Source organism: Anarrhichthys ocellatus, unplaced genomic scaffold (assembly GCF_004355925.1).
Source record: "Anarrhichthys ocellatus isolate YVR2014 unplaced genomic scaffold, GSC_Weel_1.0 scaffold9, whole genome shotgun sequence".
Lineage (NCBI taxonomy): Eukaryota > Metazoa > Chordata > Actinopteri > Perciformes > Anarhichadidae > Anarrhichthys > Anarrhichthys ocellatus.
Window position 1 is genome coordinate 5,089,870 of NW_022280039.1, and position 19,761 is coordinate 5,109,630.

The 19,761-nt window shown below is 41.1% G+C and overlaps 1 protein-coding gene across 1 annotated transcript in view; it reads left to right on the forward strand.

Moving 5' to 3' along the window:
• si:dkeyp-14d3.1 (transmembrane protein 132C) overlaps nucleotides 1-19,761 on the forward strand; it is a 117,683-nt gene that overhangs the window by 45,442 nt on the left and 52,480 nt on the right. The window contains exon 3 of the mRNA XM_031848948.1: nucleotides 16,571-16,717. Coding sequence (XP_031704808.1) covers nucleotides 16,571-16,717 — 147 coding nt within the window. The remainder of the gene's footprint in view (nucleotides 1-16,570; nucleotides 16,718-19,761) is intronic.

A 19,761-nucleotide genomic window follows, 5' to 3' on the forward strand; every position in this document is an offset into this window, starting at 1 on the left:
AACAAAAACAAAACATAAATCCTTCTGCTGCGCATTACAAGTGTGCTGTAATCTACAAAAATAAGCTGTTCACTGAGCAGCTCTAAGACAAGTCACCTGGATGCCTGTGGCAAGTCACACTGCATGGATTGGCCGAGCAGCCAGCAGACTTTTCCTTAAGCCAAGTACACACTACACCACTTTCAAAGTCTTCAGATAGCTGTACTGTACACAACTTCCTGTCTTCTAGTCGGGAGTTTTGAAGTTTTCGTGGTTTTCAGATTACATGACTGACCGGGAATCCCCGATACGGTCTATAAACTACGTTTCGTCACAAAAACACCCACTTGAAGTGACACGGACGTAGTCATGCTTGTTGATGTTGTTGTTGGCACACGTGTTATAGCCTGTTTCCACACACCCTTACTATTTCCCTTATGTAGATCAGTCACTGTGTTTAGTTCTTCTGCCTGTATGTATCTGGCTTAGTCAGTTAAGGCCCAGCTCCCGATTTTACCAGTGTCAACAGGCCTGGGTATGTGTCTGCTAAAATTGGCTCAGATGTGGTTTAGTGCGTGTAGATATCCATGGCCTGGGTCCAGACCTTTGAATCCTCCCATTCCACCGGATTCAAATCGACTGAATAGTCTGCCATCGTGAAACAGCCAACTCTCAGTTAAAAAGTAATTCACCAATAAGCACAGTGAGGGGACTAATTATAAGCCAATCAGCGCTGGGAGTGGGACAGACAAGTTGTTGTCAAGCACCGTCAGCTGGGCGTTTGAAGAGATGAGAACAAATAAGAACAATGGAGACCACTACAGAAGACACAGACGCTGTTCTCAAGGCTGTTCTAGTTAGATTATAAGTATTGAACAGCAATTCGCTTTGTTGTCTGGAAACATTTATTATTTACCTCTTTCATACTGCTACAAAATGCCAGGTTGAGAATCTGGCATAGATTCTTTTTCTGTGGCATCTTTGTTGGCGTATCACGGTCCCTCATCTCGAGTCCTCCTCATTTGTGTTCGTAACAATAAGATGCGACTGCCACCTCTTAACAATACATTGTGAATCTTCAACCCTTACAAGTAATCTAAAACATTAAAACAAATCCTCCAGAATGGACGCCAGGTCTATGTGGCAGATGTGTTTTGAATTATCTTTGACCCCCTTGATTAACGAATTCATTTTACATATACGGCATGTTCTCAATATCGCAGGCTAGTTCTGTTTTTTTCTTACTTTCTCTTTTAACTTGCTCCAACGACGGCACAAAGTATGTTGTCATGGTAAAACATCACCTGTCGTCTTTAATGATGTTAGATTCAGGCGGATACGTTGGTCTAGGGATTGGTTAGCGAAAATCAAACCCTCCAACCCCCTTGTCAGACTGAATAAATGTGGTAAGTGTTAAGAGTTGACAATTCTTTCAGATAACAGGCAAATATCTTTAGGTAGTTGCAGAATACAATGTCTTTGGTACTCCGTAGTCAATCCAGTAATTAAAAATGTGATGTTTTTGTATAGTGGCCTGGTGAGATTAATGTGACCTACTTAACCTAATAGGTATGTTTCTCTCCTAAAAATATAGTATACTGCTATACTTACTGATCATCCGCCCTTTGGGCCTGTAATGATCAGTGTGTTTATTTCGGATGAACAGATTCAGCCGCTTCTTCATCCAGTCATATGAAATGGCTCAAAGGTGTACTAGAAAACACAAACAATGGGTAGCTACTGAAAATAATTGCATTCGCAGGTTTAGTATTTATCTCACCTTTGATACTTTGAATAGACTATTTAATCCAAATTAAATGGCAGTCTGAAAGAAATCCTGAATGCAACATTTCCCCCCTTTTCATTTTAGTGAAAGGACATTGAGAGACTATTCAGTATGCCAAGCACTTTATCTTAGTGCACAAGGAACAATGATTCAGGATTTAGGGAAATGACCACAATGGCAAAATTCGTAAATAAAATGTAATTCCCAAAACCTTGATTCTAAAAGCTGTTGTGTGTTTTTGGCCCTACATCTTCAACCACTTGTACCCATGCAGTGGCTGCGCTGTAGTCGTAGTCTTTTATGACAGTTAATAGAAGTAAAGAGGGGACAGTAGGTGTAAAGTTGCCAACGTACACAGTAAAAACTGATAAGTTTCCTCATGTGATATCTGCCGCCCACCGGTTCTCACCAGTCAGACTCCCTTCATATATTCTCCCCCTCACCTCTTCCTGGTTTTCCGTGTATCATCTTGTATGGCAGTGGCTCTTGACACTTTTGTGCACTGTAGCTGTTAAAATGCAAATTTCACAGGATTCAGCTTTCCTGTTCTGTCGGCAATTTACTGTGTGACGTCCCCATCTCCTTGCTGCTGAGCAGAGGACGCGAGTGTCAGCTATATCCATCCTCCTGAGCCTTGGTAAAATGCCACAATATATTTTTGCACAAACTGCAGCACTCCTCTCACCGCAACGGAGTGGAGGACAACAACACAATGTTGACATTGTTTGTACATCTGATGTACGCGCTGTAAGCTGGTGGCAGCTCAAGAAAAGCTTTGAGCTGTGCTGTTTCCTTGCTGCACAGATAGCAGAGATAGCTTCAGATACCCTTTCCCTCAACATTGTGCAGAGGTGATTTCAAGCCCCATTTTACACCTTAAATAAAATTCAAACAAAGCAAGTCTCTCAAAGGCAGATGGTTGATGGTGTATTGATGTCACACTGTGTTGTAATATGAAATGATTATGCTGGGCACCTTGCCTCCTTTAAATATCATACGAGAAGGGCACATTGCTCTCTTGATACTGTGAAGTTTGCAACATGGATTTGCAGAATTTCTTAGACGTGTAGGAAACAGTGAAGTGTTTGCTCATTACTGATCACATCTATTCGTAAGAGAAAAGTCTCTTCTGTGGCCTTTCCTTCAACTGTGGTGAAGAGTATTTGCAGACATTTGCCCCTGTAATAAGTACGCACAAGCTCTACGAACACCTCTCTTACTTCCTGTAGTCCACTTTAAACAATTTCATTAAAGACAATTCAGCGGCGACAACATCAGCACTTTGTATACGTGTATAAGTGGCATTAATTGTTACAGTCTCATTAACTCACAGTGTATGCCGAGCAAACAGCTTTAGCTAAGATTGAATGAAGCATACTGCAAATGTGCACTTAGCAGTGAGTGGAAAGAGTGTGTGTGTGTGTGTGCGTGAGAGAGTGTGAGTGTGTGTGTCTTCGTGGGTGTTCTGTACAATAGATTGCCTCAAGGGTGCTTACAGATAAGTAGAAATAGTAGAGAGAAAAAGGTAAGATGACCAATTAAGAGGGAATGAATATATAATGGTAATCAGAGAAACAGACGTAAAGAGATGGAAATGAAACAGCATTCCTCCCCTTAACTTTCCTTTCCCTTCCATCCCCTCATCCTTCACATCCTCAGCCCCATCATGACACTGAGTAATCAGAGACAGATGGTCATAAATCAGACTCTGTAATATCACACTCTTGTCAATGGAATAACTAGCCGTGAAATAAGCATCAGTTAATGCACATCCTTAATCCACATAGAACATGGCACCCACTTACTAACAGGCATTGGCAACTGCCACTGTTCAGCATTAACTGCTCCTGCTACATACAGTATGGCAGGAGACTGATGAAGAGGTAAGAGCAACTCCCTGAGATGTTCTGTAGGCTGCTGAGAAGAGCTGTCTGTAATAATAATGGCAGATGGGTTGGCATTGGGTTTGGTGTCTTTGGAGCTAATCATCTTATGTTTGTGTGTTTGTGCATGTGTACGTTGATGGTGATGGTGTAGGTCCACCTCTCGCTGTCCTCTATCACATTGTACATGCATATAGTACTTTATGGTTGCATCAATAAAGACATTGAATTATCCACAAAGCATATTTTACGAAGTGTAAAGATGAAACGATACGCGGTGAAAAAACGATACAAGAGTCTACGGTTACATACGGCTACATCGATACAAAAATCTTAATCTGACTCGCTACAGCGTAGTTTGGTGGTCTAGGCTATACATAGCTGTGACCTGCCAGCAAACAGAGTAGAAGAAGTAAAGGTTGAGAACCGGAAACAAACCAAGTCAGCTTGGCCATCCAATCTATCTACGAGAGAAACAAAAAAGTAGAGAGGTCTTCAGGGATTTGTTTAAGTGGGCAAGTTTTAATTGTGGTTTCGTGTCAGGTAAAATGGGCCATTTTTCATGCTGTTCGGATACGAGGTAAAGCATTTTCACGTTATAGGAATATCCAGCAGCAGAAACAGCTGAGAGTTAAATGTCCACTATGTCAGAATTTATTCGGCAAAAGGCCTCTCCATTATCCATCTAGCGCATCATGTTTACATGATGTTTGTGGTCATCTTACAGTAAGTAGTTAGTTCGTAAAAGTTAGAAAATCCACTCTTGTTTTGTTCTCCACCAGCTCTTGACAAAAATATATTGCACGATAGAATCTATGGTCACGACAATGGCTCTGAAATATCAGTAGCCTAATTCTACTATGTATTGATAAAACCATGGTGCTGAAGTAGCGGACCAATTTGTGATTGCGATTATCTTTTGTCAGTTTCCTCTTGGATCTATGATATTCTATAAACTATAAAGGGGGGGGGGGGGTTAAAAAAAATGGAGGGAGGGAGTTCGCTAGTCACGGGTGAGCAAAACAAATCCATCCTCCCTGTTAAAAATTAACAAATCACCCACTGTCTATCCGTCAAGATGATTTATCTGCTGTGACTTCAGTGTTTACCTACACTTCCCAAAATACCTTGCAACAACCTTCTTATCTTAAGGTGAAAGAGAGACCCGTGCACCTCTCTGAAAAGTTAGTGGTTCAAGCTGCTGCTGTCGTCTCTTCCTCTTTCATGGTGGAGTTATCTCTGCATAGGCCTAGAAAGAAGCCCATTTTCTTTTCTTATGTGAAATATGTAAGATTTTAAGATGATTGAGGGCATTTTTATTAATATTCAGAAACTTGGTAGCTGTGATTACATTTGTCTCAGCTGCGTTTTCAAGACATGCGTTGTCACACTACAGTCGGTACAAACTAAGTTGATGCACGTATGAAGTGCTGATTTTTGATGTAAAAGTTAGATGTTTATGCACATGCAGTTGACACACAGAACACCTGTGTTCATATGTAGCTTTCCTCTGTTTACACTTAGTTTACAATCAGTTTTTGTGTGTGTGTGTGTGTGTGTGTGTGTGTGTGTCTGTGTGTCTGTGTGTTAGAGTGAGAAACCTGAAGGACACTTGTCCCTGGTGAGATAGCAAAGAGCCTTGTGCCCTAAGAGCTCTAGATCTGCTGCTCTGACAGGTGAGACTATCAGCTCCCCTCAGCTCTCTGACCACATATACTGAACAGGACAAGCACACAACTGCCACTGACTACTTCAATGCAGTGTCACCTGGCCTGTTATAGGCTGTGTCACCTGTCAATCACAGCTGAGTAATGTATTGTCAAGTGCACAGGCCAAGGGCAGCATCAGCTGTGGTGACAGTTCACTCTGCAGAAGACCTTTGAGTCATAACAGCAGTCAGCATACCCCACTTTAATTCTGACAACAGAAACATCATGATAGGATATTGGTGTTCCTGATAAAGCTGCAGTGTTGTCAAGATCACCTAAAAGATACGCTCCCCTACTTCTACAAATACACTTCACTACTAGCGAGAATTGATTATCATTACTTTGATAAAACCTTCTTAACTCAAGATCCACTTATTATCTTTTTCTGAAGTTCCACATTTGCACATTCGCATCATGACAACTGAGCAAACAACTACCAACGAAGACCACGGAAAGCGATTCAAATCTGCAGAAAGCTAAGACGTCTGCGAGTTAAAGCTGCACTTGTGTTTTTATATTAAAAATGGATCAAATGACTGCATGTCATGTGTACGTGGTCACTCGCACGGACAACCACACAGTTAATTAAAACACAAAGCAGTTTCCCTCGGCTGTACACTGTTTTACCGTCTTTTAGCTCATTGTTTTGGTTGAGCCTCATGGCTCTCATTAGCGTGTGTTTCTGTGAAACCAACTGTATGCTACTTGACAAACAGCAGACAGACAAAGCGAGCAACCAGCTGATGAAGACAGCATTAAGTGCTTTGAGATTAAACTACTCCAAGGTCAAAAATGTACCTCAGTGCTTCATTATAATCACTAATCTCGCATTCTTTCTTTTTATAAAGAGTCTTGTGTTCACACATTCATTTCTAGGTGAAGACAATGTCCTCAACCCACTTAATTCACTATGTAAACAAGTAACAATTGGATGACAGATTTTCAGAAATTCAGGATAAAATTTTCCAGATACGAATTGAGTCTTTAATAGAGTGCAATGCTTTCTCTACTATATTACGCCGTTAGTGGCTCTCTGCAGTTTTGCATGATTAGAAAAGTTCTGTCGTTACATTAGCTGCCGGTGTCTCCTTCTAATCCCATTTGCCTTGTGGTAAAGCCACTCAGCTGAAGGCACAGGGAATCCATGCTTTATACGAAGCAGCCCTAATTCAATTGACATTACTGGCTGCCTTTAATGGATTTTACCTGGTGAGCCTGCAAATTGAATATTTTAAGGCATATCAACCCCTTTGGAGAAACTGAAGAGATAGGGTGCAATTTTCATTTTGTGATCATTTGGTAACGAGACGGTGACATACTGGAGATTACAATCTATTTCTCGAGTTCAATTTGATTCTTCTTCGGTAAAGGACTGTCCCTCTTGCCTGTGGTTTGGGCTTTTATCTCTCTCAAGCCATTTGATGTTCTTACCCACTGCTTTTTGTTCCTGGAACACACGCTCTCTCACACTCACATGCACCACATACACACATCCTTTTGTACACCTCAGATCCGCTCGGCTCCAGTCTGGTCTTTCTGCGAGGAGTCAAACCCTTTGCTGTGTCATCTCATTGAGCATCTGAGATTGTTATTGTTTTATCTCTCGGTGTGTTGATCTCTCTGTGCGAGGTGGATGGCCGCCCTCTCCCTGCTCTCTCTGTAAAGGTCAGTGAGCTGTGGATGAAGTTGTGTCGATCAGATGAGTGCCACACACTGACAGCTAATTTTCATCAAAGCAACTGTGGGCGAGGGGGGCCGAGGCACAAGACGCCTGGAGGCCCCTCGCTTCTCTGAGGATTCTCCACTACTTATCGAGCTACTGACTCACTATGTGGATATATGGCCCTGCAGTCTGCTTCGATCCAGAGTCTACTAGCTCTATGAAAAGTTGCAATTCACATGTAACACTAGTTTATATTTAAGGATATAGAGATGGAGGGTAACTGCGGAAAATAAATTGTGCTATAACATCTTTCATTTCTAGAGCAACATCGTCTGATGATCTGCCCACACCAGCTTTTGTTCCTCTCTGTTTATTCTCCTCCACCAATTAAAAACAATTTTGTGAGCATTAGAGTAAGCCATGCCGTATACTGGGACCGGCTTTTCATTACCTCATAGTGTGTTTGTGCGTGAACCTGCTCGTCTCCGTGTGGAATGCTGGGTGCCTCGGTTACGCTTATTTTACTCGGTGAATGTGACCGCATGAGCGTACGTGTGAGTGTGCAAACGCATGCCTTTCAATTCATGTTTAGGTATACATGAGCAGATGGGTGCGTATCAGAGATTCCCAGCACGTGCAGGGCATTAGTTCTCTGTTCGCAGGCTAAATCCTCATGTTGTTGAAGTGGTGTCAGTTGCCTCTGCCACAACACAAAGCTCATCTCTTACCAACTCCCTTCGGAAAGGAGAGACATGGGGGCCAGTCGGGGATGTGTGAAAGACGACAGGAAGCTCTTGGCTGGTGTAAATAACCTAGGCATCTGGAGGAAGGTTAAGAAGCCAACGCCATGCTTTGTTATCCCTGAAGGACCGAGTTCCCTTTGCAGCCACCCTGTCCTCCCCTACCTGACAGAGCTCTGTGCCATGATGGCTCTACAACCGCCATCCACCCTGTTAATGGACACCTGCTGTATTCATATTGAATTGATATACCACAGCTGGAAGACTGAATGTTGTTTGGGTTTCAGTCAAGGAGCATTTTTCAACTCCTGCAAAGCAAAGTGCTAATTACTGTTACTTAAGGAAAAACCTGGTGACTTTTGTCATGTAATGCAATTGTGAAGACAATACAGATGTCTTTCATAATGGGTATGTGAAATACCTTCCTTGATTTCTTAAGTATTTTTGATTTACCACTCAGTTTCCTGTTCATTTCTAGTGAGGAACAATTCTCACTGCGTCAAAATGGAATAACTATAACTATTGTTTGTCAAAATCATTGCTGCAGCGTACCAGTTTGCTGTTGTAGTTCGGGCAACTTGCAGTTGGAAGCAATTTGGCTATTTTCTCAGCCAGAATGCAGCAAGAGGCTGAATACTACCTTACTTTATTTACTTTATGTACACATACCATAGTTGAATATGAAGTATGCACGTTTGTTGTCAAACTCTTCATCACACGAGTTAACAATGGAAACCTATCGTGCAGTAGCTCTGAAAGCAATGAGATGACTCAGTGACATGTTTGGATGAGACAAACTTTAAACAATTGGGTTCTCCTCAAAATCGTCTGCGGTATTTTGAATCTCAGTAGTACAGTAATGCCCCTTTGACCAACACACCAGATGAAATCAGAGATGAGACATCAATGTGTGAGCAGCAGAGCCAAAGCCTTGAATGTAGTTTCCCATTTACTAATCATTTCCTCTGGGCATGCAACTATTTATTTCCCCCATTTTCTCAAAACTGGAAATGAAATGAAAAGGAGCAACAACAGGAAGAAAAAAAAGGGAAAAACAAGTGTGCTGGTTAATCTCTATTGCCAAAGGCAACATTGTGACATTATCTCTTCGTCACAGCTTAACAGAGGCCGGCTCCTATACGTCCCTGCCTTTGTTTGAGGGTGCGTGTAAATACATGTGCAAGCCATACATATATGAGTACATATGTGCATATATGCATTCGTATATATTTGTGTGTGTGTGTGTGTACCAACACATTTTCCTGTGCCCGGCTTGTGTAAGTTTTGAGAGCATTTGCTGTTGTGCTCAAAATGATCTTGTGTGTGTGTGTTTGTGTTTAGCTAACCACCCACACCCACACACACACACACACACACACACACACACACACACACACACGTTCATCTACAGATTAGCTGCCTGCCTGCCCCAATGCAGGACAGAGTGGAAATACACACATTTCAGTGGCCTTTGTTGAGCCCCACTACCTGCTCATCTAAATCAGCTCCTTTCTAAAAGACTTTAACATCCTATTCTTAGATGATACTGCAATTCACAGGCTGGAGGAACTATTTCACGGGCCCTCAAACTAACTAACTGCACTGATTCATGTTGCATTAACAAAAAGACACATTCATTTTGTAAAATTAAATTAGAGTCTGGCTTGTTTGAAAACCACATCTATTGAAGTGCAAATATTTCATAAGTCTTACATTATCTCCCATCCGAGTATTATTGACTGTTTCTATTTCTCTATGCCGCTTTTTTCCTCCCGCCCTGCGTTCATGGTTTTCCCCCTCTCGCTGTGCTCTTGAATGTCGTGCAAATCCAATTAGGTGGACACATTCTGCGAGAACACCACAAATCTGCGCTCCATGACAGCAATCATATGTATTCTTCAAATGGGATTTCCGATGCTCCCCTCTGGTTGCTCACACCGTGTCTACACAAATGATAGAGTAATTGGCAAACAGATCTCCAGACAAAATGTGTTTCCTCTCGCTTTTATGGCCACTCAGCATAACAATGGATACCTCTGTAATCTCTGCTGTGTGATTCAGAAATGAAAAGCCAATGAAATGTGTCTGCTGGCATGTGGGGGAGATGACTGCGACTGTAGGTAGAGCATGCTTCCAGCACCAGTGCCCCCCCCCCATTGGCACATGAGCAAAAGTCACATACTTTCCTTATATATTGCATTGTTTTAAAATATGGCTGTCTATATGCTGGAATATATATTATTATTTGTAAATGCTATGTAGCATACAAAGAAGGAGCAAATGAATAATTCATACAGAGAGAAGCGGCTGATGAGAGGCTCATAGAGTCAGTATAATATGTTTACCTGACCATGCTGATGGCCAACAGACAGAGTCTGGCCCCGCCTCTTGAGCATATTAGTTTTCATAAAGTGTTATATCAGTGCATTATATTAAAATTGATTTGTTGTGGTCCTTTTAACACTTCATGGTAATTTCTCTTTTCAAAATCTCTACGTCTACAAATGGTGCTCATTTTGTACTGTTGTAATATATCCGTTTTCCTTCTGTTGAATGGTCAAGATGAACAGAACGACACATTGATTTTAAGTAACTGCAGAGCGCTCAGTCATGCTCTGCGCCTGTAAATGCAATCAACCTCTTCTCTAACCTGCCTCACTGTTTTTCTATCTACCTAAACTCACACATATGACATTACCTACAGTATTTGTTTTCTCTCTTGCCCTTTTCTCTTTGATAAGAAAAAAGAAGCTAATTGTGCGTTCCCATTCCCATAATACCATACAATTAAGTATGCAAAAAAAAGATTTTGTATATCCCAATACATAGTCATGTCAAATGAAATATGCCAAAAATACCAGGATAATCCTACTGCATCCAGTCACACTTTACAGTATGCAAGCCAGCATGCTTTTCTGGCAAATCAGACCCACAAACCTCTACGCAGTGGATATATGAGCGAGAGAGTTAAAAGTGCAATGTAATGACAAAGTAGTATGTTCCATTTAAATACAACATTTAAATGGAACAGTATGTGCTTTGTAAGGGCAGCTGCAGTACGTACTAAAAGTGAAAAGGAAAAGTATGTAATTTGGAAGGCAGTCTAAGAGTCCACAGCCATGCCATCTTACTTAAACACTAACTATAGCATGCAAATACGTTCACCATGATATTGTTGACAAGTGGATGCTAACCAGGTATAATGTTTACTCTATTCACCATCATGGAGTAGCACGTTAACATTTGCTAAGTAGCATGAAACGGTGAGGCTGATGCGAATGTTACTAGTTTTGCAGGTATTTAGTCACTAACCAAAGTATTGGACACAATGAAAATTTGACCAGATGATGGCCCGAGATTGGAAAGTTCAGGTACTACCAAAGTTACAATAATTCATTCTCAGGGAAACATGAATGTCTGCACCAAATTTGAGGGCAATCCATCCAATAGTTAATGACACGTGTGATTCCAAATCACAAATGTCAACCTCAGGATGGAGCTCGAGAGAAAAGTCACTTGTTTAATAATAATCGTCTTCGTCCCCTGCAGGACATCCGGCCACAATGCACTCCCCCCACCATTCCCAATCTTTAGAAAAACAATGAGCCCCACACGGACCAAAGTGGTGGACAAATGCGACATTGCCATCCTAGCAGCTAACGTTGCTACCTAACTCGCATACATTAATCAGCAAGCAGGCACTCACCCCAGCTCAATACTGTCTAATCACTAAGAGGGGGGGTTTGGGTAAAACTATCAATAATACCACACACAGGACCCCCTGCATACACTCTCAGACACACACACAAACATCAAATCAGTAAAAAGGCATTAAAGATCCTTTCTTTTTCTTTTTACGACTTTGCAAAAGTTTCCATGTCCTATTGTACATTGAAATAAAATAAAAGTCTGTTTTGATGTGTCGCTTCGGAATTGGAGTGTAGGCGTTTGGCTTGATGTATTTTTTTGTTTGCCACTGTGTATGTGTGTGCGTGTTTTGTTTCCAGTGTCTGCTCTTGCAGCAGTTACGGTCTGTGAAGCAGCAGACTCGCAGATGAGCGCGGTGCTTTACACTGTTCCATTAGCCGTCAACCACAAACCATCACAAAGTGCTGTCCTCCTGCTGTCTCTGCCGTTCCCACCACACTGAATCTTCTCTCTTTTCCCCCTGTGCCCCACTGAGCTGTTGCATTCCCTGCACACTGTTTATGTAGGCGGGATGGCACGATAAAACAGGAAATGCTTCCTCGGGGAAGCTGCTGATTGTGGATGCATATGGTCCTCGGGGGAGTCAGTGGAGAGAAATGGTCAGAAGAGGTCACCAAACCCTGCGATGCATGTGAGCCAGCAGCAGCCCCACAGAGCCAGATGGAAGCACGCCACAGAAGTAAATGTGAGAAAAAAGTGCAGCCAGGGTCGCGGCACGCAGACCACTGGTTGGGGACTCCCATTGTCGTCCAGCCGCGACCTTATTGGATTTCTCTGGAAATGTTTATTCCTTTCTGTGCCCCGCTGAGGAGAAGCTCTTACTTATCTCATCACTATTTATTGAGGGAGCCCCTGAGGTGTCCAAGCATACAATCAGGTGTGAGGGAAGATGGGCAGCAGGGACAGGGCAGAAAGACAGGGTCGAGAGAGAAAATGAATAAGATAGAATGTACAGTGCAGAATGATTTTCTTCACTTGTTATCCAAGAAAGGGTTGAAATGGCATAAGAATCGGGATTGGACCGCTCTGTGGTCTCCGATTGCCTCTGCAGCACCTGCATTCACTTCTCTTTGTTCAGCTCAGTTTGGCTCAGACTCATTACGGTGCCGATGAATACGCGTCAGGGTATTTTAGGATTTCTTAAAGAAGTTACATCTTTTTAGTGGGGTTTAGTGCGACTTTAAACTGTCAGCTGTCTCCTTTTTACGCTGCTACCCTTCTTCCCTCTGTGGGCTGGTGTCTCTTAAATTCCCCTGTAGTTGTGTAATACTTGGTATTCTGAACATCCAGTCTTGATTGTAGCTCACAAGAGACCTCTTCAGAGAAAGAGGAGAGCCCAGGTATATTAATATAGAGTGTCCCCTCCTTCATTTTCAAGGGGAGTGTCAGCTTGTTAAACTTTGAGGAGAATTCTACACAGTTGTTGTCTGGCTTGCCCTCGACTTCACTCTTTCTTTGTGTCCTGGAATGCCACCCAACAGAGTGATACAGTTAAGTTGTATAAACTGAAACACAAGACCTCAACATTTAGGAAAACATACAAAAATGCAGCTACCTGAATTATTGATCACGCACTTTATATAAGACTCTTATAATAGCCACGCTGGCGACATGGCTCGAGGTATGTCATGACATTAAGTTAAATGGTCTTTCGGTCATTATCCCACTGTGGTCCAGACTGAAATATCTCAACAACTACTGGATGGAAGGCTATGACAGGCTCCATTCCAAGTGTTGCATTTATTATATATTCACTGTGTTCATCACCGCTTGAGCATTATCTCAAGCCGCCAAAGTCTGTTTTGTCCCGCCACAATTTCGTAATGAACCGAAAAATATTTTTACAATTCCCAAAATTCACAAAATTGTTGATAAGAGCACAAAGATCTCGGCTCTTGATTTTGCTGTCAGAGTTCACCAGACTGATGCATTTGTAGTGACATTCTACAATTGAGTTTTGATAAATATCAGGATTGCTATATTTTTAAGAGCTGGCCTATTCAAAGGCATATATTCCCTGGTTGAGCTTGCAACATGAATCTAGTAGTCACAATTGAATGAATGCTATTTAACCTCCAGGAGACGCTGGCTGGTTACAAGGCCAAATTGACCATTAAGTCAATAAAAGACATTTCAAGCATACTCTTAACACCTCCTCAGTCAGCTTGGATATGGTCTGTGGAGTAATGACTGGCTGCCCTCTGAGACTCAACTGTGTCTAAAACATTTTGAAGCCTCACTGGGAACCACTGATAGACATCCTGATCACTGAAGTGTAAAGAAACCAGATACAAGACCCCGCTGCTCCCGTTGGGACCCGAGGAGGACTGTGCACAAGCTCTTTGTGTTAGAGTTGTATGCACTGCCAGTAAGTTCCTCCTCAGCACTTCCTTTCACTCTGGCTTGAACAGAGGATCTTCCATTTAGTGGGAGAAAAAAGCGGCCTTGGACTGGCACTGTGAGGTATTTTGTGACGTCCAATGTGGTTCAGTATTAGCAGTGGGTTAAGATGAAGTGTTGTAATTCACTTTTTGGTGCAGCCACTTTTCATCCATCTATTCCAGTTGTGGACGAAGTTTAGGTGATTTCCTGATTTTCCAAAAATGTTTGAGTTTAGTAAGCCTGTTCTTGTTGCCTTCAGTCAAAGGAGGATACAAGGGAATATAAATATAGCATTTTAGCAAATTACACTGTGAACATTGGGGATTATTGTATTTTGAGCTATTGATCCTACTGTAGTGGGTTCAGTAGCCTATATTTTATTATTATATATTTTATTTATTTGGTATCAAACTATTTTTATTAATTTTATTTCAGTAATTCATGTATTTATGGTATTTTTCATTATTTCCATTGTTATAACTAGTGTGGATAATCACGGGTCATTGGCAGCAGTCTACCTCCATTTATAAGTGATAAAATGGCTTAAATGTAAATGTTTCTGACAGCTGTTACAGTCTGTTGTTACAGTCTGTACATTGTTTCCATGATTTCCTTTGCCCCACACTGATGCAAAAATACATTTGCCAGTGATTATCTTCACTGCATATTACTCCAGGTATGAAATAAAGCCATGTCATAACCAGTTTAAGTCAAGTGCTTAAGTAGAAATACAGATTCTCCAGTTCAGGGACAGGGTTGCTTTGACATACAGTGATAAATTAATCTGTGTGTCACAGCAATCCTTTTGTATTTGAGGTCCATGAGTTTCTGTTCAGGCATCTGACAAATAGCGTCTATTATCTTGTTGTATTTGTTTGTTTTTAAGAGAAGATGATATTAATTATATAAATATAATATTATATAACATTTTTAGATATCTATTTTTGGTAAATTAAATATTTATCTGGAATTTAAAAAATAATATTAAGAATAACCGATAATTTAGTAAATAGATAAATTGACAGATAAAACAATTAATCATTAGGTGCAGCCCTACTCCTGAGTACACAACTATAAACAGAAAATGTTTTAATATCAATAAACCCGTAATGCTTTAACTATCACCCTCTGGTCAGGGGCATTAAATCAAAGTAATCACACCTGTGGGATCACTTCCTGCACACAGATTATGCTTCCCACCCACACATTCACCCTCTTTCTGTTGCCTGCACAGGAACCACTTTCTCTGCTGAGTGATGATGAATGGTTCAAGGGTTGCTTTCATTCATAAACCCAAATATTTGTTGGTGTTGTCAGGTGGAACAGTAACCTTTGAATTCACCCTCACGTCACGCACATTGTAAATGAAGGCAAAGACTGCTCGGAGTCCTCTCAAAGGACAAAAATATCGTGTAGTGTGACCAGAAGACTAAATAGCTTATGTGGCTAAATGCGTGTAGGTCTTCATTCATAGACACACAACAGAGAGGGAAGCAGCTGGCAAAAAAAAAAGAGATCAAATCATGTTTGGAAGACTGCAACACGCACTTACACAAACATTCAGATCGACCCTTAGCTGTAGTGTTTATCTTCATTCTTATAGCGATGGGGAAGCATACCCTCCGTCATATCATCCACTTTGCATACAACCCCCATCACAACATGACATTACATCAAAGAAAAGAAGCATGAATGGAGAGCAGATATGTTCATTGGTATACAGACAAGCAATCGCAAAGTGCATGGTAAAGTGGAGCAACAAATTCAAGATGAAAGCAAAGTCCTATCTTTGGTCTCATCTGCCAACCTGGTATGGATTGGATGGGGAAAGGGATTGGGCCTTCTCTTTTAATTTAGTCTTCTCTTCAATCCTGGAACTTTGCTGTCGCACTTTGACAAAATCACACTGTTCACATGTTATGGAACATTAGTGTTAATACATTTTATGTCAACACGTTCACCCAGATCACTCTCGGGGGATACACTTTACAATATGGGTTACATGTATAAGATATTTTCATTTTGTTTTGTTTTTATCCTCATGGTCATTTTCCTCCTTTGTAGTCGACGGAGCCAAGGACAGTGATGCTGTAATATTGCCGAAGTCAAAGAAACCTTTTCATAATGTCCTTTTCCAGATTGCGAGAAGGTGAATTTATTACTGAGGGAGGTAAAGGAGGAAAAGGAGTGGCATGGTCACATCCCACTTACACAGCACCCTAATTTTATGGCAAACAGCACATTCACTATGGATGGCAGATCCCAAAGTATCAGAGTGTTACTCGCTGACTAGCTCATTTTAGCAAACTAATAGTTCTAGCAAAGATGTACAACAAAAACACATAGACAGTTTAGAGTGTATTAACTGCTCATTAAAAAAGCAGGTGTTTGCTTGATTGACCAATGGAACACATGAGATAACACACATGTCTAAAGTCAGCCAATTGTCCTCTTGGGGAAAACGGTGTGATCAAAAAAAGATAACAGCTGGGACATCTTTTGAAGACCAGACAGCGCAGTGAACCATCTGGATAATGTATTGCTAGACAGACAAATGGCAGAAAAAAAATAAAATAATTGTCTGTCTGGACGCAGCTGCCATGCATGGATCAGCTGGATACATCCAGTGAGTCATTGAAATGAGGATGTTCATGGTAACAGAAGTAGAATCTTTCAGCCTAATGCGTTCATAAACACGTCTTTTTTTTTTTCCTCCACAGAGTGAAGTTGAAAGAAGGATTGACGTTTCTTGGGGCTCGTCCCAGCAATCCCACTCAGTGGATAGTTAGCCAGGACGTGAGGAGCGAAGGCCACCGAGTGGTGACTCTCCACTGCCGCAGGAAGGAGTCCGGCTACGATCAGCAAAGGTGAGCTTATAAATTACACCACTTCAAATGGAATACACCAAAAATACACCAGGAATTGATATGGTCGCATGGGGGAAACACAACATTTTTTTGTATTTAAGAATTGCTTGAATGGATACAGCTGCTACAAATTCTCATCCGCTCACTCTTGTGATACTCGACTATTGAGCCCCATCACTTAGACTGAGTAGCGGTTCAATCTGCTAAAATTTTTCTTAGAAATAGCGGTCGCGGATCCTCTACAGTTTGCAAGAGATACATAGGAACGGATACATACAGAGTGAGTGTATCTAATGATGGTCCCTCTGCTGAAATTACACACTTGACTTGACATAAAGGCCATGGGATACGTCTGTAGAGACCACTGTGTGAGAGGGGGGGGGGGGACCATTGCGATATCCACTCTTCTCTCTCTCCATCATCTCTCCTTCCTCCCTCTTTTTATTTGCATACTTATTTTCTTCGCTGTCCATATCCTCAAAGTTGTTTTGGTCATCTGTATTCACGTCCTTAAACTAATCTGGCAGATAGGGGTGATTGCCCGAACTGGGAAAAAGGTTGCTGTGTTAATTAAGTGCTGATTGAAGGCCTTTGTGTGTTTTAATGGTTTTTCCCCCTCTCGGATCAGGAAGTAGTTTTAATAGATCTAACTTTCTAGTGACAGGTGTAATTTTATGGATTAGAGGCAGATTTGGGTTTGGGTAAAGCTCCACTTATTTTCCTCTTTAGCTTTCGTTCCACTTAACAAATTCTAAACCACTCCCTTAAGAAAACGGGACACTTGACATCGCAACTGCAACTTTATAATCAAAGTTGCGCAGGGGTTATTTAAGTGTAGAGCAGCCTGTGAAACATATGTAATTTGAATCAGTTGGTCCAGTGATTTGTTTAGACATGCTGCTATTAATGGATCTCTACGAAGAATGATTATAGTGTAACTGCAACGCACACAGCACGTCAAACAAAGATACAGTATATGTGCCTGCCATTAAACTGCTGCAAGATTTTCTTTAACAGACTCTTCATACCTTAATTTGTTGTGCGATACTGCAGAGCCATATTCAGACCAGCAGCTCAGTCGTGCCGTGGCGGTTGCTGATCCAGATCTCAATGGTCTATTTTTTTTTTATACATGGGATGAATATTTCCCCTTCTCAGAACATGCAGTTCAACTTTATTAGCAGTCAGTTTCAAACACAAGCTGCCTCAGGAGCTCAAAGTCGCCTACGCACTCAAACTTCCTTCCAGTCCTTCTATTCAGTCTTTAAACACGTTTTGACAGCTTTTAAACACAAAGGTAGCCGCCTGAAAATATCCAGGGATACAACATTCTATGTCAATATCAATTTTCTTTGTATCTTAGCCACGGCTTGACATTATAGCTTTCCCATTAGCCTGGGGCCATTAAACTCAGTGTTCAGGCAAGTGGAATGCCTCATGAAAAATAAATGTGATCTCTATTAGGGATCGATATTCGGTTAAAATATGCAATCAAGAGATCAGCATTAATATTTTCTAGTTGTCGATTCTTGATAATGCTACATTGTGAACAACAAAACCGTTGAAATGGGCCAGTTAGCAGCACAGTCCTGTTTGGCTAAATAACAGAGCTAACAGCATAGCAACATTGAGAACAACTAACTTATTTAGACATTAAGACAATTATACACGTAGGCCTATTATATTGTAATTCATTCCCATGCATGCTGCTCATAGTAATTACAGTGTCCGGCTCTTCTGCAGATAGCGGAGGTTGCATTGAGTTACATTATGGTGCCTTCAAGATACAAACTGTAAAATTAGGCATTGGGTGAAGGCAAATTACACCGTTATGATGATGTCTTCAAATATAATCTTGTAAAATTCAGGGTTTTTTTGTATACAATAAATACAGTTGTTATATAAAATAGATATTAAATGATCACCTGTAACGTCCTTAAAGCAGCTTATAATACATAATCAAAAACTGCCAATGTCCACAAAAATATGTTTGATCAGAGCAAATATTTAAATGTATTTCCTAATCCTTTGAATTGTGTAATGTTATGCAAATAACCACTATACATGACAATAATACATTAAAATGATAACATTTAGAATAAAAAAAAAAAAGTTGACTTTTTTTGTCCAATTGTCCGACTTCCCTTAGATTCTATTGAATTAATAATAGGCCTACACTTTCCATTTCGGAAAAGTATGTAGGCTATCGGGCAAGTAAAACATCTCAGCTTGCACGTATAAGCTTTATGTCAAGCCCTGCTAATCCATCCTCTTTTAAAAAGGTCTAATGTGAAGGATTTAGGGGGATCTATTGGTAGAAATAGAATACAATTTTCACTATGTTTTCATTAGTGTATAATCACCTGAAACAAGGAATGTTGCGTTTTTATTACTTTAGAAATCCTTCATATCTACATAGGGAGCGTGTCCTCTTCACGGAGTCAGCTATGTTGCACCGCCATGTTTCTACAGTAGCCCAGAGTGGACAAACCAAACACCGGCTCTGTAGAGCTTCTTTTGCATTTTTACGCTAGCTGGGGGCCACACGCTTGGGAAGGGATGGGTGAGCAGAGGAATGTTCAGTTGGCTGCAATCTGCAACTTCACCGCTAGATACCACTTAATCCTACACACTGATCAGGTCAATTGACTAACAAATAATGGCCAGAATATTGCGTTCAATTGTGAAATGAAAATTCTGTTACCGTTATTAAATTTGTTATTGCCATATATTAGGGTTTCTACTTGCCAGAGTCTGTCCAAGTTGAATTCTTGGCCTTTAACAATAACTCTCCCATGGAGGTAACATAGTATGCCTCAGTCTGGCTGTAAGTGGAGCTGCAGCATCATTAACAACATACAGTAAAAAGGAACTTTTCAACAAACTACAGCAGTGAGCAGCAAAACTTGTCAGCTGGCTCGTCCTTGCCTCAGGAGTCGTGCTCTCCCTTTCTGCAGGTGGTATTTTTCTCCCTGCCTGGTCTCACGACCTCTCTCTCACACACACACACACACACACACACACACACACACACACACACACAC